This window comes from Danio rerio, chromosome 4 (assembly GCF_049306965.1).
Source record: "Danio rerio strain Tuebingen ecotype United States chromosome 4, GRCz12tu, whole genome shotgun sequence".
In the NCBI taxonomy this organism is placed as follows: domain Eukaryota; kingdom Metazoa; phylum Chordata; class Actinopteri; order Cypriniformes; family Danionidae; genus Danio; species Danio rerio.
This window is the reverse complement of record NC_133179.1, coordinates 62,554,830-62,575,384: the sequence shown is the minus strand read 5'-3', so window position 1 is coordinate 62,575,384 and position 20,555 is coordinate 62,554,830. Positions and strand designations below refer to the sequence as shown.

General features: G+C 37.5%; 2 protein-coding genes and 6 non-coding genes across 10 annotated transcripts in view; all 8 read right to left on the bottom strand.

Annotated features, from left to right (window-relative positions):
• Nucleotides 1-20,555, bottom strand: part of LOC141381809 (uncharacterized) — a 705,874-nt gene that overhangs the window by 503,981 nt on the left and 181,338 nt on the right. The gene's annotated exons all lie outside the window — the stretch shown is intronic.
• On the bottom strand, nucleotides 3,528-3,609 carry trnas-gcu (transfer RNA serine (anticodon GCU)). The gene has a single exon. It is a non-coding gene; the product is annotated as a tRNA-Ser (tRNA).
• On the bottom strand, nucleotides 4,384-4,465 carry trnas-gcu (transfer RNA serine (anticodon GCU)). The gene has a single exon. It is a non-coding gene; the product is annotated as a tRNA-Ser (tRNA).
• On the bottom strand, nucleotides 4,806-4,887 carry trnas-gcu (transfer RNA serine (anticodon GCU)). Its single transcript has one exon. It is a non-coding gene; the product is annotated as a tRNA-Ser (tRNA).
• trnas-gcu (transfer RNA serine (anticodon GCU)) lies at nucleotides 5,429-5,510 on the bottom strand. Its single transcript has one exon. It is a non-coding gene; the product is annotated as a tRNA-Ser (tRNA).
• trnas-gcu (transfer RNA serine (anticodon GCU)) lies at nucleotides 6,050-6,131 on the bottom strand. Its single transcript has one exon. It is a non-coding gene; the product is annotated as a tRNA-Ser (tRNA).
• trnas-gcu (transfer RNA serine (anticodon GCU)) lies at nucleotides 7,320-7,401 on the bottom strand. Its single transcript has one exon. It is a non-coding gene; the product is annotated as a tRNA-Ser (tRNA).
• Nucleotides 13,094-20,511, bottom strand: LOC100537855 (uncharacterized). Of its 3 annotated transcripts, none has more exons than XM_068220359.2 (4): nucleotides 20,419-20,511; nucleotides 19,832-19,981; nucleotides 15,092-15,132; nucleotides 13,094-15,004 (listed from the first exon to the last, which is right to left on the bottom strand). In XM_068220359.2, exon 4 carries the CDS (start codon nucleotides 14,997-14,999, stop codon nucleotides 14,001-14,003), a length of 999 nt encoding a protein of 332 aa, XP_068076460.2. In that variant the 5' UTR covers nucleotides 15,000-15,004; nucleotides 15,092-15,132; nucleotides 19,832-19,981; nucleotides 20,419-20,511; the 3' UTR covers nucleotides 13,094-14,000. The 3 variants fall into 3 exon arrangements, with proteins under 3 accessions (XP_068076460.2, XP_073804845.1, XP_073804844.1); XM_073948744.1 differs by having other exon boundaries at nucleotides 15,092-15,129; XM_073948743.1 differs by lacking the exon at nucleotides 15,092-15,132.

Sequence of the window (20,555 nt, the reverse complement as noted above, 5' to 3'; positions counted from 1 at the left end):
GTTCTTCTTCCATGTCTTGTCCATCGTCTTTCATTAGATGTTGTGCCTCAGTCTCTGCTGTATCTCCTTCATCCTCTTCACTCATGGCCTGCTCCTCTTCTTGTTCATTCAAATCATCCGGTGGTAATTCCTGTACTTCCTCTTCCTGTTCTTCATTGCTTGATTTCTCCATTTGTTTGTTCGTTTCCATAACTCCAGTCTCTTCCTCATCCGATTCACATCTGCACCACAATATTGTCTTTTTGCAGCCTTGGCACCGTGGGGCTTTACAGTCCCACGCAAAATGCCCCTGCTCCAGACATTCTCTACACACAAATTGTGGGCAGTCTTTTTTTCATGTTCAGCACTTCCACATAATCTGCATGTTTTTATCTGCTGATCATGTATGACTCTAAAATATTTTGGTCCTTCCTCTGTATCAAACTTTACATTGTAAGGAAGACTCATAACTTCTTTTGGAAATTTCACCCTGATAAACCTTGTTCCATCAGCCACAGTTGTTCCTGGATGATATCTTCTTCTCAGAGGGAGAATTGGAGAAACTCCCCAGTCCACCAGCTTTTGGATGATTTCACTATCTTGAATATAGTTGGGTAAGTTCAAAAAAGAAACCATTCTCTCAGTTGCGCAGAGTTTTGATACTTCACAAAATTGTTGGTTAATCATCAGTCCATCCATTAAGTGATCACAGTCCGTTTCATTTTCCATAGTTAGTTCATAGTCAAAATTGGATTTTTTCCTCAGTCCAAACAATTTTCCAATTCCAGTCTTATCTTCCACAGCCTTTATATTCATAGTTACGGTGATATTTTCAGGATCTTTCACAGTCATTGTCAAAGTTGTTTCTTTTTTATATTGTCTCTGAAATCTAGCTTGACTTTTCAGTTTGTTTATCATCTCATTTCTATGACTTGTTTGTTGGCTGTTTTCCAAGTGTTCAGCATTTGCTTTACCTTTAGTTTGTTGCATTTCTCCACTTCCTTCTCTACTTGTGTCTGATTTATTTTTCCTCCTTCTTGCCACAACAGTTGCCCATGTGTCATTATCGTCGATGCCGTTGTTTGAATCTCTTGAATTGTTGTTTTCAGGAGTAGCTTTGTCCATGCTGCCATAGTCCATTTTCAGTTCCAGTTCCTTTACCAAAGTGTCCATCCTTTCAAAATGTTTTAACCCCAAACAGATAACACTGTCTGGGGTTTAACTAAAACTAAACAAAATTAATACAATTTAATTTAAGCAAAATCAAGAAAAAAACAATAAAGCAAATCAAAATGGGAGAGCCTTTCTCTCCCTACTGCCACCTCACACTTCCTTGAAAGCACTGACTCAGTCAAACTCAAGGGGTCGTTGCCAGGGTGGTATGGCCGTAAGCGAAAGAGGCCGTCAAGAGTTGGCTATTTAAAACAGGCGCAGCACCAGGGACCGAGCACAGCTCAGCTGGCATCGACACACCCCCGACAGAAACAATGCCCTTGAAGGCGAGAAAAAATAATAGCAGCGAAGCTGTGACACGGGGAAGTGTATCAGCTGCCAAATGAAGAACTTCGAAAAGCTTACAGCACCTGGTATTCCCAGGCGGTCTCCCATCCAAGTGTAACAAGTGTACTATATTAATTTATTATTGGACCAGACAATAAAACCAGAAGGTTACAAGGTAAGTAAAAGGGGGTGGGGGTGAAACTGAGCAATAACCAAAGACAAACTGTTGTTAAATGTTTTAAATACAAAAATAATTTTACTTTAGATTGTATGAATTTTTTCCTTTTCGTATTTGTCTTAGTAAAAAATACTTACATCAGTAACATAACTATTTATACACAACCCCAGGGTGCACCCACTTTACAATTATTTTAAATCAAACACAAATCACAATAAATGAATTCAAGTGAAAACAAAAGAAACCATAAAATAACACAAATCAGTGTCGTTGTTCACTCTGAAATTGGTGAAATCAGTTCAATTCAGATAAAGTTCTGATTTTTCCCTCCAAGAAAATCAGTCCTTAGAGCTGTATTTAAAAATCGCAGTCCAATAAAGGAATTAACTTTTTAGCAAATTCTTACTTTATCAGGTGAAATGAGAATTAATTGAAATATGTGTACTTCACAATTTTCCAGGTCGACGTAGGAGGCTCGCCATCAATACAAGGAATCCAGTGAAACTGGGAAAATGTCCTCAGAAAAAAACCTGGCCTGATCACAGACCAGAATATATAAATAAGTTTAATATGTTCAAAATAATTTCAAAAACATACAAAATATACAACACGTGGAACAAATAAAACACATACACACACATGTATACCATAAAATGAGCTAATATAATGGCATACCTGTCAAATTCGCGATGTCTATATCACTCTATGGTCTTCTCACACACACGGGATTGCAAAATGGCGTGAGCGCACAGTAAACGCAATGCAACATGCAGTCTGACTTCAACACACTCTTAAACACACTAAATAACAACTATTTTGCAGGTACAACTTGATTTAGTACAAGTACAATCACTTTTAAACTGTTTGGGAATCATAACATACTGTATTTTAATCTTTTTGTTCAAGTTTGCTCCTCTATTAATCTTCCAACCGGTCTCGTCTCTGCTCTCTCTCTCTCTGTGGCAAGCTGGAAGGGGCGGAACTAACAACCCGCTCTTACGGTTGGTTGTTACTTTACCTCAAACTACATTTGTATACATGAATTTTATTTCGTTTATCATATTTATAAAGACTTGTAGATATAATAATAATATGATTATACTGCTCTAAATAATATTATAAATAATTATTTAACTATTTTACTAGGGTTACATATGTTTCTGCAACTATTGTCGATAAGATAACTTTCAGTTTTGCCATATGAACAACAGAGCATAAGAACGACAAGAATGGGATTCGATGGACTTGGCCACCTCGTTTTGTATGTACTCACTTTCCGGATATGGGCTGGACTATAGGATTTCTGTATGTATTTGCTGCTATTTTCGGTAAAGATGACTTTAAATTTCGCAACAACATCCTTCAAAACGACAAGAACATGCGAGTAAAACACCTTCCACGGAAGCACCAGGCTCTTTCAAATGCCAGAGCACTTGAACGACAAGGATGGGATTTGATGGACTCTTCCACCTCGTCATGTTTGTACTCACTTTCATGATGGGGGCTGGACTGTGACATTTCTGTATGTATTTGCTGCTATTTTCGGTAAAGATAACGTTAAATTTTGCAACAACATCCTTTAAAACGATAAGAGCGTGCGAGTAAAACACCTTCCACGGAAGCACCGGCCTCTTTCAAACGCCAGAGCATTTGAACGACAAGGATGGGATTCGTTGGACTCTTCCACCTCGTCATGTTTGTACTCACTTTTATGATGGGGGCTGGACTATGGCATATGTTTGTATTTGCTGCTATTTTCGATAAAGTTGACATAAAATTTTGCAACAACATCCTTCAAAACGCTAAAAGAGTGAGAGTAAAAGAAATTCTACAGAAACACTATAATCTCTTGAATGCCAGAACATATGAGCGACGAGGATGGGATTTGAACCCACGCGTGCAGAGCAAAATGGATTAGCAGTCCATCGCCTTAACCACTCGGCCACCTCGTCACATACTTTCCTTGTTCTCTGGTGAAGGCCGGACTGTGGCACATATTTGTAAATGTATGTTTCTGCAACTATTTTCGGTAAGATGACTTTCAGTTTTGTCGTATGAACGACAGAGCAAATGAACAACAAAAATGGGATTCGATGGACTCGGCCACTCCGTCATGTATGTACTCACTTTCCTGTTGGGGGCTGGACTACAGCATTTCTGTATGTATTTGCTGCTATTTTCAGTAAAGATGACGTTAAATTTTGCAACAACATCCTTCAAAACGATAAGAGCGTGCGAGTAAAACTCCTTCCATGGAAGCACCGGCCTCTTTCAAACGCTAGAGCATTTGAACAACAAGAATGGGATTCGATGGACTCTTCCACCTCGTCATGTATGTACTCACTTTCATGATGGGGGCTGGACTATGACATTTCTGTATGTATTTGCTACTATTTTCGGTAAAGATGACGTTAAATTTTGCAACAACATCCTTTAAAACGATAAGAGCGTGCAAGTAAAACACCTTCCACGGAAGCACCGGCCTCTTTCAAACGCCAGAGCATTTGAACGACAAGGATGGGATTCGATGGACCCTTCCACCTCGTCATGTTTGTACTCACTTTCATGATGGGGGCTGCAATCTGACATTTCTGTATGTATTTGGTGCTATTTTCGGTAAAGATGACGTTAAATTTTGCAACAACATCCTTCAAAACGCTAAAAGAGTTAGAGTGAAAGTACTTCTACAGAAACACCATGATCTCTCGGATGACAGAACACATGAGCGACGAGGATGGGATTCGAACCCACGCGCGCAGAGCACAATGGATTAGCAGTCCATCGCCTTAACCACTCAGCCGCCGCGTCACGTACTTTTCTTCTTCTCTGGTGGAGGCCGAACTGTGGCACATAATTGTAAATGTATGTTTCTGCAACTATTTTCGGTAAGATGACTTTCAGTTTTGCCATATGAACGACAGATCAAATGAACGACAAAAATGGGATTCGATGGATTCTTCCACCTCGTCATGTATGTACTCACTTTTATGATGGGGGCTGGAATCTGACATTTCTGTATGTATTTGCTAATATTTTCGGTAAAGATGACGTTAAATTTTGCAACAACATCCTTTAAAACGCTAAAAGAGTAACAGTGAAAGTACTTCTACAGAAACACCATGATCTCTCGAATGACAGAACATATGAGCGACGAGGATGGGATTCGAACCCACGCGTGCAGAGCACAATGGATTAGCAGTCCATCGCCTTAACCACTCGGCCACCTCGTCATGTACTTTCCTTCTTCTCTGGTGGAGGCTGGACTGTGGCACATAATTGTAAATGTATGTTTCTGCAACTATTTTCGGTCAGATGACTTTCAGTTTTGCCGTAGGAACGACAAAAATGGGATTCGATGGACTCGGCCACCCCGTCATGTATGTACTCACTTTCCTGTTGGGGGCTGGACTACGCCATTTCTGTATATATTGGCTGCTGTTTTCGGTAAAGATGACGTTAAATTTTGCAACAACATCCTTTAAAACGATAAGAGCGTGCAAGTAAAACACCTTCCACGGAAGCACCGGCCTCTTTCAAACGCCAGAGCATTTGAACGACAAGGATGGGATTCGATCGACCCTTCCACCTCGTCATGTATGTACTCACTTTCATGATGGGGGCTGGAATCTGACATTTCTGTGTGTATTTGCTGATATTTTCGGTAAAGATGACGTTAAATTTTGCAACAACATCCTTCAAAACGCTAAAAGAGTGAGAGTTAAAGTACTTCTACAGAAACACCATGATCTCTCGAATGACAGAGCACATGAGCGACGAGGATGGGATTCGAACCCACGCGTGCAGAGCACAATGGATTAGCAGTCCATCGCCTTAACCACTCGGCCACCTCGTCATGTACTTTCCTTCTTCTCTGGTGGAGGCTGGACTGTGGCACATAATTGTAAATGTATGTTTCTGCAACTATTTTCGGTCAGATGACTTTCAGTTTTGCCATAGGAACGACAAAAATGGGATTCGATGGACTCGGCCACCCCTTCATGTATGTACTCACTTTCCTGTTGGGGGCTGGACTATGCCATTTCTGTATATATTGGCTGCTGTTTTCGGTAAAGATGGTGTTAAATTTTGCAACAACATCCTTCAAAACGATAAGAGCGTGCGAGTAAAACACCTTCCACGGAAGCACCGGCCTCTTTCAAACGCCAGAGCATTCGAATGACAAGGATGGGATTCGATAGACCCTTCCACCTCGTCATGTATGTACTCACTTTCATGATGAGGGCTGGACTATGGCATATGTTTGTATTTGCAGCTATTTTCGATAAAGTTGACATAAAATTTTGCAACAACATCCTTCAAAACGCTTAAAGAGTGAGAGTAAAAGAATTTCTACAGAAACACCATGATCTCTCAAATGCCAGAACATATGAGCGATAAGGGTGGGATTCGAACCCACACGTGCAGAGCACAATGGATTAGCAGTCCATCGCCTAAAGCACTCGGCCACCTCGTCACATATTTTCCTTCTTCTCTGGTGGAGGCTGGACTGTGGCACATATTTGTATATGTATGTTTCTGCAACTATTTTCGGTAAGATGACTTTCAGTTTTGCCGTATGAACGACAGAGCAAATGAACAACAAAAATGGGATTTAATGGACTCGGCCACCCCGTCATGTATGTACACACTTTCCTGTTGGGGGCTGGACTACGGCATTTCTGTATATATTGGTTGCTATTTTCGGTAAAGATGACGTTAAATTTTGCAACAACATCCTTCAAAACGATAAGAGCGTGCGAGTAAAACACCTTCCACGGAAGCACCGGCCTCTTTCAAACGCCAGAGCATTCGAACGACAAGGATGGGATTCGATAGACCCTTCCACCTTGTCATGTATGTACTCACTTTCATGATGGGGGCTGGACTATGGTATATGTTTGTATTTTCAGCTATTTTCGATAAAGTTGACATAAAATTTTGCAACTACATCCTTCAAAACGCTAAAAGAGTGAGAGTACTTCTACAAAAACACCATAATCTCTCAAATGCCAGAACACATGAGCGACAAGGATGGGATTCGAACTCACGCTTGCAGAGCACAATGGATTAGCAGTCCATCGCCTTACCCACTCGGCCACATCATCACATACTTTCCTTCTTCTCTGGTGGAGGCCCGACTGTGGCACATAATTGTAAATGTATGTTTCTGCAACTATTTTCGGTCAGATGACTTTCAGTTTTGCCGTATGAACAACAGAGCATATGAACGACAAAAATGGGATTCGATGGACTCGGCCACCCCGTCATGTATGTACTCACTTTCCTGTTGGGGGCTGGACTACAGCATTTCTGTATGTATTTGCTGCTATTTTCGGTAAAGATGACGTTAAATTTTGCAACAACATCCTTCAAAACGATAAGAGCGTGCGAGTAAAACACCTTCCACGGAAGCACCGGCCTCTTTCAAACGCCAGAGCATTTGAACGACAAGGATGGGATTCGATGGACCCTTCCACCTCGTCATGTTTGTACTCACTTTCATGATGGGGGCTGCAATCTGACAATTCTGTATGTATTTGCTGATATTTTCGGTAAAGATGACGTTAAATTTTGCAACAACATCCTTCAAAACGCTAAAAGAGTGAGAGTAAAAGTACTTCTACAGAAACACCATGATCTCTCGAATGACAGAACATATGAGCGACAAGGATGGGATTCGAACCGACACGTGCAGAGCACAATGGATTAGCAGTCCATCGCCTTAACCACTCGGCCACCTCGTCATGTACTTTAATTGTTCTCTGGTGGAGGCTGGACTGTGGCACATAATTGTAAATGTATGTTTCTGCAACTATTTTCGGTCAGATGACTTTCAGTTTTGCCGTAGGAACGACAAAAATGGGATTCGATGGACTCGGCCACCCCGTCATGTATGTACTCACTTTCCTGTTGGGGGCTGGACTACGCCATTTCTGTATATATTGGCTGCTGTTTTCGGTAAAGATGACGTTAAATTTTGCAACAACATCCTTCAAAACGATAAGAGCGTGCGAGTAAAACACCTTCCACGGAAGCACCGGCCTCTTACAAACGCCAGAGCATTTGAACGACAAAAATGGGATTCGATGGATTCTTCCACCTCGTCATGTATGTACTCACTTTCATGATGGGGGCTGGAATCTGACATTTCTGTATGTATTTGCTGCTATTTTCGGTAAAGATGACGTTAAATTTTGCAACAACATCCTTCAAAACGCTAAAAGAGTGAGAGTACTTCTACAGAAACACCATGATCTCTCGAATGACAGAACATATGAGCGACGAGGATGGGATTCAGACACACGTGTGCAAAGCACAATGGACTAGCAGTCCATCGCCTTAACCACTCTGCCAACTCATCTCGTTTACACCTTTTTCTCTGGTGGAGGCCGGACTGTGCCACATATTTGTAAATGTATGTTTCTGCAACTATTTTCGGTAAGATGACTTTCAGTTTTGCCATATGAACGACAAGAATGGGATTCAATGGACTCGCCCACCTCGTCATGTATATATTCCCTTTCCTGATGGGGGCTGCACTATAGCATTTCTGTATGTATTTGCAGCTCTTTTCGGTAAAGATGACATGAATTTTTGCAACAACATTCTTTAAAACGATAAGAGCGTGCGAGTAAAACACCTTTCACAAAAGCACCGGCCTCTTTCAAACGCCAAAGCATTTGAACGACAAGGATGGGATTCGATGGACTTGGCCACTTCGTAATAAAATTTTGCAACAACATCCTTCAAAACGCTAAAAGAGTGAGAGTAAAACAAGTTCCACAGAAGCACCAGGCTCTCTCGAATGCCAGGACATATTAGCGACGAGGATGGGATTTAAAGAGCACAATGGATTACCAATGCCAGCTGCTGAAGGATTGTCCATCAATATTTCACAAATGTTGAAGATGAGAGCCAATCGGAGCGATTCGCTCCAACATTGTTGCCAATCATGTTGCAGCGCCTGAACATTTGCAGCCAATCGCAGACCGGAATTCTCAACATTTTCAACATTTGACCAATCAGAGTCATGGCAATGTTAAAGCTGGGGAAGGAACCGTTCCAAGATTCACCGCTAGGTGTGCAGTCAAACAGGTTAGTCAGATGTCAATCAATTTTCTGAACTGAGCCGAAGGTACACGAAGGAATGACGCGGTCCTCTGGAGGCGGGTCAGAGGTCAAAAAAGTTCAGTGACCATCAGTGATATTCAACGAACAGCATCATTCGAGAGAGCACAGCATCGTTTTGCTTAAAGTAAAGGATTTTTTCCGATAGTGATTTCCTAAAAAAGGTAAGAAAACTACACAATTGCATGAATTAATGTTTTAGTGTGTTGTATTTCAAATTTGAATACTTTAATTCAAAACCTTTTATTTATAGGAAAAAAAATGTCTGAAAAATCTCATAAAGCTATGTCAGACGCTGACTGGATTTCACCTCTGAAAAAGTTTGCCTGCACAGGAGTTTGGCCATCAAATTGGGGCAACAGGCCAGCTCCTCGACAAAAAAAGTGGCATGAGATTTATCAAAGGGTGTGTATTTCGTTTGCATGATATAACGTTTGTTGAAATTTCCTTAACAGAGTAACGTTAACTTGTTAGGCTTCAGTACATTCAGTACAGTATCTGTGTAAAACATGTCATACTTGTTTTTAAATATTAAAGTGTTTTAAATTTCATGTATTTTGAGATTTACATAAAATAATTTAGTAAGTTTGACCGTTTATGAGAGAGATCTGAAAAGGTGGGGGAATGGATTATGAGTGTACACTACACAGCATGTGGTTTTAAGGCCTGAAATGTTCCTGTCCAGTTCCTTTTATTCTTCTTTTCGTTTTTGGAGATACAAACTGTACTATTACATATTAAATAAATATTACACACTTTAGAAACAGTGGTAAATTAATTTACAGAGCTATTGAGTGCTTCATTAAGGGTGTCATTGAGTTATAATTCTTGATTAGTTATAAAAGTTTTTTGTATTGTGTAAAATTATTATATTTTTCATGATTTTTTTCAGATTGAGAAATACCCATTGCCACGAAAAGCATCAACTGCTATAGCTTGGAGAAGGGGTATACGTGTGTGTGGATTTCAAGCATACACTTTTCATCTTCACACAGAAAAAAATCCTCAATAGGTTTGAGGAAAAGAGAATATGGAGGGGGAGATAAACAACTAAAAAATATGGGTGGCCAGTAAACCAGTTATGAACCAGATGAGCTCTGATTTCTGAATTGCAATTCTGTGTGAAAGGTGTTTACTCATGTGATGAGTTAGTATGCTAAGTAGGGCAACTGACTTTACAATTGTGAATGACAGTGTGTTCTTTGTGAAAACAAAAGATTTTCTGCATGAAAATTGTGCAAAATTCAGAGAATTGTGTGCAGTGTTTTGAAAAAAAGTGTGTTTGAACCTGCAATTTGAATGTAAAGCAGGAATTGTGCTTGTAGTTTAGCAGAGTTGGTTAAGGGGGTTGGCGCATCAGTTACATGTTGTAGTCATTGTGTCTGAAATACAAGTATTTGTGTGTAAACAATTGGAAAAAACTGTAAGAGCCTATCTTTCAGATGTACCTTTCAGGATGATCATTTGAACTCTTTGTCAGTGCCTGAGCCCTTTATTAGCACATTTAGGTTTATTTAGGATAACGTTGTAAGATTAACGTTACCATCTTAATTATAGTGTAATTGTTCTTTTGTTTTGTTTTTTTTAATCCTTTTTTTTACTGACTTTTAAACTTTTTTTCAACTTTTCTGTTACAGGTGATATGAGACAAGGACATGTTGAAATGTATGTATTGCATTTTTGACTCTGCAAAAAGAGGGGAACTTCTCAAACATTATCGTTTGGATTATGGTGGTTGTACAAAAAATGGTACCTTTTCCATGCCTACACAAAGACCTTCTTTGTACATTCAACACCATTAGTAGTTTAAAAGTTCCCCTGGCAAAAATTCATACAGAAACACGATTGGGCAGTGATGACGCAATAGCACCACTTACATTTACTTGTCAGCACTGTAAATTTTCTGAGCCCAGGCCAATAGCACATTTTCTGAAGCACTTGTGTAGTACACATTTGAGTAAGTATGAAAAGAAACAGTTTCCCTAAAAATATTGCAATTTTCAAAGCAGTTTATGCAACTTTTAATGCACATATTTACAATTTTACCGGAGTGAATGGGATCTTTCAAGTACTTTCTTTTTTTATTGTTAGATGACTTGCTTGATCCATCAGAATTGAAGGGCTCTGACCCATTCCCATCATAAGTCATTTTTTGTCTCAGTTTGAGTTTTTTTTATTTATTTAATTTTCGCTGAATGATTCATATGTGAGTCATTGGGATAATTAGGTAAAAATAAATGCCTATTATAAAACACTGAAAGTTTTTTTTTTACCTTACATGCATTTCAGACTGTTGTTGGAGACCCCCAAAACCAAAATATTATATTTTTTACGCATAATAGGGGCTCTTCAAAGAACAAAATTCTGCTAGAAGGCCATTCTGCTAGTTAATCTCTTCTCCTATGCATCTGGACTACATCTAGATATAGATAAAATGTGAATTAATTGCAATTCTTGGCAGTGATTTAGAATCTTTACTTAGGAAAGTCTATACTTAGGAATTACTGTTGCTAAAGACAGTAATCTTAATATTCAGAATAATATTATAAATCAATTTCTAAAAGCAAAACCATTCTTAATGATTGGTTGGAAAGGGATGTCTCAATTGAATTATATTAACCAAAAGGGAATTGGTATCTAGATTTGTTTACCCAGCCTCGTCATTAGCTATCCCCACATTTAATAAAATAATACAGAGGAGTGTCATTTGTAATTTTGTTTGGTAAAGTAAGTATCACAACAAAAACAAAAATGACTTGGTTCACAGATATAAAGTAATAATAATAATAATAAATTAATGAACAGGGTTCTAAAAATGCAGTGGCTAAGATCATTTCTTTGTAACACAAACAGTAAATGGCTTAAAGTTACTTCTGCAGTATTTTGCAAAATAGGTGGTTTTGACTTTTTGATCAGATGTGATTTTGAACTGTCTTTGTTTGCAGGTCCTATTGTGCTGAAACTAGCACTTTCCCACAATTTGTCCTCATAAGACATGTTTATGGAACAATCATTTTATTTTATATTGAAATAAGTTTTTATTTTAGGAAAATTAGGTTAAAACTATATATTTTTTTCTATATTGGATATGGTGGATAGCCATGGTGACATTCCTAATTACAATAACTTCTGCTTAAAACATGGTTTTGTTTGTCAACTAAAGAGTTTTACACAATTATTAATGCTTTTCCTAAAAACATAGTATTGATTAGAGGTTTTCTTTCAAACTATTCTGTAATGTTTTCTCTTCCATCTCTGTTTTTGAGTACTTTTTGTTTTAGAGACACAAAATGTAATTATATGTTTTTAAACAATATTCTTATTCAAAGGCTTAATCCTGATTTGCTCAGATATCATTTTATTTTTTTTTAAAGATTTTAATTCGCAGGAATTAGAAAAAAATAAGAACAATTTACATTTATCATCTAATTTTCTCAAAATGAAAGAGTTTCAGTTTACAATCATTGATGTGTATTTATCAAAAGAATTCCTGGGATTAAAATTTGATACTGAAGATAACTCTTGTTAATGTTGTGAGAGTGATATTGAAACCACTGAGCTTATTTTCTACAATTGCATATATTCAAGAGTTATTTTGGGCTCATGTACATGACAGAATGTCTCATGTCAATATCCATGTAAACCATTTTTGTATAAACAAGTTAAATTTGGTGTAACTAAAGAAAATTGTACACAGCACTACCTGGTTAATAACCGTTTATGCTTTGGAAAATTCTTCATTTATAAATGTAGGCTTTTGAACCCCCTCTTCTCTATTTTACACGTTATTAATGAACTTGCTATTATGGCTTTATCTCTTAGTACTTTGTCAAATAATAAAGTCACTAAAGTAGCTATTTTTTGTCAGCAAATTCTGACTGTACCCTATAGCCCCTTAACAACCCTTTGAAGCCTTATATTGTGTGTGCGTGTGTGTGTGTGTGTGTGCGTGTATATATATATATATATATATATATATATATATATATATATATATATATATATAATTTTTTTTTCTATGTTTGTGTCTGCCTATTGTTGTAATTCATTTAGTTCATGCTTGTTTATAAATGTAAGGCCTACTGTGTTTGTACATTTATTTTGAACATTTAATAAAAAAATAAAACAACATAAAAATGAGATCTAGTATATTATCCCAAATCTTTTTTTTTTTTTTTTTTGGATTTTCAAAATTATGAAAACGTTGGTGGTATAAAGTTTCTTTTAAAGTGTGACTTTGAGATTAATAGACTCATATTAGGCTGTTTACATACACACACCTAACACACACACCACTTACAGACAGTGCACAATATAATCAGCGCACATGAGCAGTGCAATATGTATTGCATATAAATAATAATTTAAATGAACAAAAAGCTGAAGTGCTTAAGTAGTCTGTTGATTTCTGAAATTAGCATATAAGCTAACAAATCACTCACGTTCTCATTCACAATAGCAACACTGGGTTTCCCATACACCGATTTATCTGTAGTAATGTGGGAGTTCTCACATGAACATATCTTTAAAGGTAACTAGTTGCATACAGAAATTAAATGGTCTTCATAAAAAACTTGTTCATTTCTTAAATCAGTCCATCAAAATAAATGTATAGTGTTCTGAAACCAAAGTCTTCATTTGTTACCCAAAACCACATAATTATCTAACACAAATCTGATCTTTTGCAACTGGGAAATGTCATTTTGTAGTCTGAACAGGGTTTAGGGGGTCTGCATCAGTCAGTCACTGTCAATACCTTATGGCGAGTTCACATCGCATGAGGTTAGCCGGACTTTCATTCGCCAACAGATTTTATAAATTGCAGACAAAAGCCCAAAACTGGAGGCAAATCTGTGTTCGGTTACGTGAATGACAATCAATTAATATGAATGATTAAAAACACAATCTAAGGGCGTAGGACAGTTTCTCCTCCCTAATCTTTCTAATTTTCTTCTCATTGTTGACCATTTGAAGTGTGCAATGTGCAAAAATATGGTTATTGGTTCATCATAAAGTTGAAACTCTTACAACCTGGTACTGCGCTGTGACCCATGATCTACACTACAAAAAAATCTTCACCCCTCCTCAGTTATTGAGTTTAAATCTTCAGGTGTTCAAAGGGTTTCATTTTCAGTAACTTGATATGTATTCAAGAGTTCACACTTGTTTGGCATGCTGTACCAGGAGAGAGCCCCAAGCTCCGGTGGACAAGGCCTCAATTTTGAGAACTCTGCTCTCCATTGTGAAGCTTCATGTGACTGTTAAGGCTTCTTTTAGATTTAAAGCCTTTTCCACACTCACTGCATCTAAAACGCTCTACTGAATGAGTCTTCATGTGGTTCTTAATGGAGTCTTTGCGTGTGAGAGTCTTTCCACACTGATCACAAGTGAACACTATGGTTCCAGTGTGAACATTCATGTGGTTCATGAGGCTAGATTTGGTTGTGAAGCTCCTTCCACACTGAGCACATGTAAACGGCTTCTCTCTGGTGTGACTTATCATGTGTTGTTTGAGTGTGCTTTTAAATCTGAAACGTTTACCACACTCTGTGCATGTGTAAGGTTTCTCTCCAGTGTGAATCCTCATGTGGATCTCAAGGTCTTTCTTTTGAGCAAAACTTTTCCCACACTGTGGGAAAGTAAAAATTCTGCCATCATTGTGAGCTCTAATGTGGGCTTCAAGGGTGCTATTTTGCTTAAAACTCTTTCCACACTGAATGCAAGAGTAAGGCTTTTCCACAGTGTGAATTCTCATGTGCGCTGCCAAGTTTGCTGATTGATAGAGGCTTTTTCCACACTGTAGGCATGTGTACGACCTCTCTCCAGTGTGAATTCTCATGTGCTGTGCAAAGTTTCCTGTATTATAGAAGCATTGTCCACACTGTTGGCATGTGTAGCACCTCTCTCCAGTGTGAGTTCTCATGTGGACTTTAAGGTAGCCATTTTGCTTAAAACTCTTTCCACACTGAGGGCAAGAGTAAGGCTTCTCCCCAGTGTGAACTCTCATGTGGACTTGAAGGTTGTGTTTTCGAGTGAAACAGTTTCCACACTGAAGACAAGTAAAATTACACGCAGATTTGGATTTCCGAGGTCCTCCGCATGATGAAGTCTTTTCAGTCAGTGTGGGTTTTTCATCAGTTGTTAATTCTTGGTGTTTCTCAAACTGTTTCTCTTCCGTTTTATTCCAATGATGAGTCTCTTCTTTCAGCAACATCAGATCTTAAAAAAAAAAGTGAACTTTAGTATGAAGGCACAAAGCAACAAGCATTAACTGGTTGTTTAACCCAAAAATAACAATGACCTTACCATTTACTCTCCGTCATGTGGTTTTAAACATTTCCTTTCTTCTGGAACGTAAAGAAAGCCAGCGTTTTTAATTTATTTTAAATATCTTCTTTTGTGCTCAACAGGATTTAAAAAAAAACTAATAAAGGTTTAAAACCACACAAGGGAGAGTGTGATGAGGCATCATGGAACACAGGTCACAAAGAATATGGCAGAGCACTTATATGCAAAATGTAATTTGACAGTGTCCGTTCCTTATTACAGTCCTTTCAAAACTGCTCATAAATATGTACAAATTATATCCATAAAAAAGATAGCAAAAATAAAGAAACAAAAATCAAAACAAACAAACAAACTAGAATATAAATATTTACATGTAGAAATGACCGCTCTTTGCTGTTCAACCTTCCACAAAAAGGTACAGTACACTAGCACTATTTGCCTCCCACTGCAAATGACCCCCTTAACAACCAACTGGTCTGGCTTTTAGACTAAATGCCCTCTATTACTGGCTTTTATACTAGATAAAATATTGCACCTTTATAGATGATCACATACATTACATTCAGATCATCTCCGGTACCATAACAGGTTTATTTAACAATATTTTTATTATGTAATTTCTTATTTCGCTGGTTTTGTATTACAAGCTCTCCCCAAAAACAGGCAACATTAAGGCAATCCAGTTATCTGAGTTATCCCGCATGCGCGGTGTTGAAGTTCAGCGTTATCAAGCTTTCTAGGCAGCTACCGGAGTTTGCCAGTTGCTTCCCGTAACCTGGACTGCAACACCACACAACAACGAAAGATGAGACCTGAAACTTGCAATAGTTCAATAAATATGGATGTGTAACCTATTTGGTGTCTGTGTGTGTATATTGGGAACATCAACAGATGTAGTGACGAGTGAATGAATGTGTGTGTGTGTTATATATGCAAAGATAATATTATCCCAACCTTTGTGTGCATCCAAGGGTTGGGAATGGCAGAATCACTGATGGTTATTAGACTGTGTGTAAATGAAATGATGTACTGTAATGATCATGAGAAGAATGAATAAATGGTGAGGCAATTTTCATTTCTGGGTGAACTATGCCTTTAAAGCATGGGTCTCAAACTTGATTCCTTGAGTGCTCTGCACAGTTTTGCTACAACCCCAAACAAATACAGCTGATCCAACTGATCAAGGTCAGACTACTAGAGACTATTTTAGACATCCCAAGTCTCCCGGAAGTTCCAGGAGTTTCCCGCATATGCATAGGGACTCTGGAGTGCCCGCAAACAAATGATCGAGTGATAATCTCCAGTAAATTGTGTGTCTCCCCCCGGTCCTGAAATATGTTGTGAACCCCTCTCCAATGCATCCCTCCCTGCCTTAAATGCAAATGATCAAATGCACTCGCTCTAGATTACTCGTGTTGTGTTCCCTCATGTGTATCCACCACTCGATTTGAACATTTTTAACCTGCTTGGAAGACCCGTTTGAGACAAATCCTGCATGTTCGTAGCAAGTGCGCATAATTTACGCTTATATTAGTGGGTTTGCATTATTTTATATAACTTATGCAAATGCTTAATGCCTTATTTGCTGTAAACTAGAGTGATGAGGATATGGCAAGATGACATTCTTTGCTACTTGTTTTCCTTCATTTGTCATTTTTGTCTTGTTTTCTTGCCTTTGCGCATGTCCTGAGGCTTAGCTGATAACGTACGCTGTGACATTTTATTCCCGACAAGATGCAGAAATGCCATCTAAAAAGGTTTCCTGCTGTTTGTCCAATTTAGGGACAGTGGAAAAAGTAAATTTACAAATAATAATATTAACTCAGGGTTTGGGAATGTGAACCGTCTGTTAATGAACACCCAGGATTATTTTTTAACCCCAGGTATAGCATGAGCAGTGTGGAACGTGATTACAGATAACCCAGGATTCTGTTTATCCAGTGTTAGAATGACCCAGGGTTAACCAATTTTTGCATATCATCAGCATGCTGTAATCCATTTCTTTAGCAGCAAAAGTCATTTTTAGACTGGTTTGTTGGCCAGTTGTAGTCAGTGCAATGCTAAACGTTATTGTTCCACTATAATTTGTTCATTTTGCCTCATGTCGTCCCAAAACAACATCATATAGTTTAGAATACTGTACAATGTTTTAAAATAATTAACTATTTTAGTGTCCATTTCATTCAGCATATTTAAAATTAGGGGCATCCATGTTTTTTGACATTTTAAACAAAGGTTTCTGCAGGTTTAACCAAGTTAAATGTAAGACTTTTTAAGACCATTATAAATGAAATTTTAGACTCATAAGGCTAAGGCATTTTTCAAATGGCCCAGATGGAAAGGATTTTTGTTTGTCCCATCAACAATTATTATAATTTAATACATTTAATAATAAAATAATAAATGAATAATAAAACTAAAAAATATATTTAGATATTTCTGAGCAAAATATTTTAAATATTGTGTAAAAACAAGCAAGCTTTACTTATATCCACACACTTTTTTCCAACATACACTTTATTTAAAACAAAATAATAAAAATGTTTTAAAACTTTAAAAAACTATAATAAGCTAAATCTATGCACAACAATCTATCCAGGTCGATGTCCTCAGCAGTAAATACATGGAGCACGTTTAAACAAATGTTTTTGTAAGGAAAATAATTAAACCATTATGATAAATAGAGTTAAAGTGACCTTTTTGAATTAAAAGTTGAAAGATTTTTTGAGATGGATTGATGGTGATTGTATGGGTTTTGGCCAGATTGGTTAGCAAAACATGAACAATTGAAAATGAAGACTTGTTTAAAAAAAGATTTAAGACCTACAACACAATATTTCAGTAAATTTAGGACTTTTAAAGCCATGAAATTTGGATTTTGGAATTTACGACATTTTAAGGAAACCCTATTTAAAATAGCAATTAATAACAATTATTTTAGTGTCCATTTCAATCAGTATATTTCAGATTGGGGGCATCCACGTTTTTTGACATACTTTAAAAACAATAGCCCATTATTATAATAATGATGTAATTCTAACTCAGATAATATCTGTGAGAACTAGTAACAACTACAAAAACAAGTTTAAACACATAAAAAAGTTGATGAAAAAAGGAATTGTGATCAACATGACATGCAAATGGAAAGTATTAAGCCAACACTATCACTGTAATAGCAGATATCTTCTATGAGAATACTGTAGGTCAAATATCGTCAGCTCAGTAAACTTTTTTAATTTATTGTTTTTATTTAATTTATATAGCGCCAGTGCTCAAGGACGCTTTAAAAACAGTAGAACAAGAAAAGCAATAACCTTAAGAAGGTAGAGAAATTCGTCACCTCAGAATTATAAGGTTCTATCTGACATTTTTGTCAAAATTGAGTTATTGACATTTTCTTATTAAAGGTTCAGGACACCCTGTTAATATTTTTATATTAACAGATTTGTGTGTGTTGAACATCAGTTAAGACAATGTTAGCACCTGTCAGCTTTAATTGTGGGGAAAACTGGATAATTTTGAGCTTTTGTCAGCTAATTTCAGCTTCCGGGTTTAAAATGATTTTTGGGGCGGGATCAAAATCGGCGACGTAGCGCAGTACTGCAAGTGCAATGATGATGTGTCGGTTTCTCATTATTATTCATGGCGGAGTTTTCTTATCCTATGAGAAGAGCCGGCTGCTTAATTATTCATGACAGCACGTGCTTTCCAAAGGCAAGACAGACCTGCCAGTTTCAAGCAAGCTGTGAGACACTGACGCACGGCACGCAGAAGCGTTCATGAAGGCTCGTATGTGTTTGTTTCCATGATCCACAGGGTTTGTTGCATGTTTTTTCCCTGCGATCTTGTCAGGGCCAATCATACAGCAAAGCTGTGTGTGTGCTGCAAGCATTTTTGTCGGGAGAGCAGCCCGAGAATTAGAGAATGGCGGACGTTGACTTTTATCAGGAGTTCGTTCACATTCAGACACATCACTGTGCTGCTGTGTTTGCCTAAATCCTCCAGATTACCAGCAGGGCTAATGGTTAAAATAGGCAGGTCAGGAGACCTGCTGCACTGAGTCTGCATTCAGATCTATAATAGACACGGGGATCGAGGGAGAATCCTCATTTATAGTGTTTACATGAACACACTTATCTTTATAATGATATAAATTATGGTTATATGTATATGAAATCACGAATAACAAATGTAGCAGGGCATTAAATTACTGTTTATTTCTTTGCATTTTAACTTTGTGAACTATAAACTCATGTGTCTCCTCACGGTTTGTGTCTCATTTTGTGAGCTGTCAACAGCAGTTGTTCTCTCCCCTGCTGGCCACGCCCACTCCTGCCCTATGCTCGCGGAGCTCCACGCCCATTAATCATGCATTTTTTGAAAAAAATCTGAAGTAGACTTTAACCGAAAGTGGGGGTATTATGGCCCTTTAAATGACATCTTATTTACAATATGGGATGTTTTTTTTATTATTAGTTGTTACACACATTCTGTTTGCTATGGAATGCAAAAACAAGCTCAATGTCTCAAAATCATTCAGAACGCAGATAGAACCTAAAATTCCAAGGTGACGAAATGGGAGACTAATACATAAAATAAATGACAAAAGACATGGGAACAAGTAACGAAAGAAACTAATTCCTGTCTTTCAATGAGTGCTTATGTGCATTTAGAAGAACTAGGCAGCACACTCAGGGCTGCAAGATGGATTTAATTTCGTATTTATAATTATAAAAAAATATAAGTATGAAAACCAACCTGTTTGTTCTTGCAGATCTTCCTGTTTGACTGTGAATGTTTCTTCAATCTTCACATCTTCACTCTCCTCTTTAATAAACGCCATCTTTATAACAGTGTGGAGATCAGTCGCTTCAGCAGGAGTTTTTCTCTGCGTTTGGACACTTTATCCTGTTTAAAATTAACAAAACAATAAAAATGTCCTGTTTAAAATAAATAAAACAATGAACAGAAACAAAATAACTTCTCTTCAACACTTGCTTCAGCAGTTTCTTTATATGAGAGTCATTAACAAACAGATATCAGGCGAGTCTGAGCAAGAAACAATAGCCACAAATGACCTGCTTAAAACTAGTACTCCATTTCTTATATAGTGAAGTACACTTAGAATGAAATGACATTATCCTATTTAATAAATTAAACCTACATTAAAACACTTATTAGACACATTTCTGTTAACTTATTCAAACAATAGCCCTCATTACTGTGAGTAAAATAGTTCTACGTTTTATAAAGGGTTAATATTTTCAACAGCAGCTTCATAATTTAGCATTGGATGAAAATTTAATCCATTAGTTTATATCTGTCTAAAAGTTTTAAACACAAACCTCTCTCCAGTTCAGTCCCAGCGCAGAAGCGGCGCAGGCTTATGACGTCACACACCACGGCAAAATAAAAGTCTTTTTTGTTTAGCTTTTTTTGCCACTTAATGTTGCAGTCATGTACATATCTCCCTCGTTTTCCA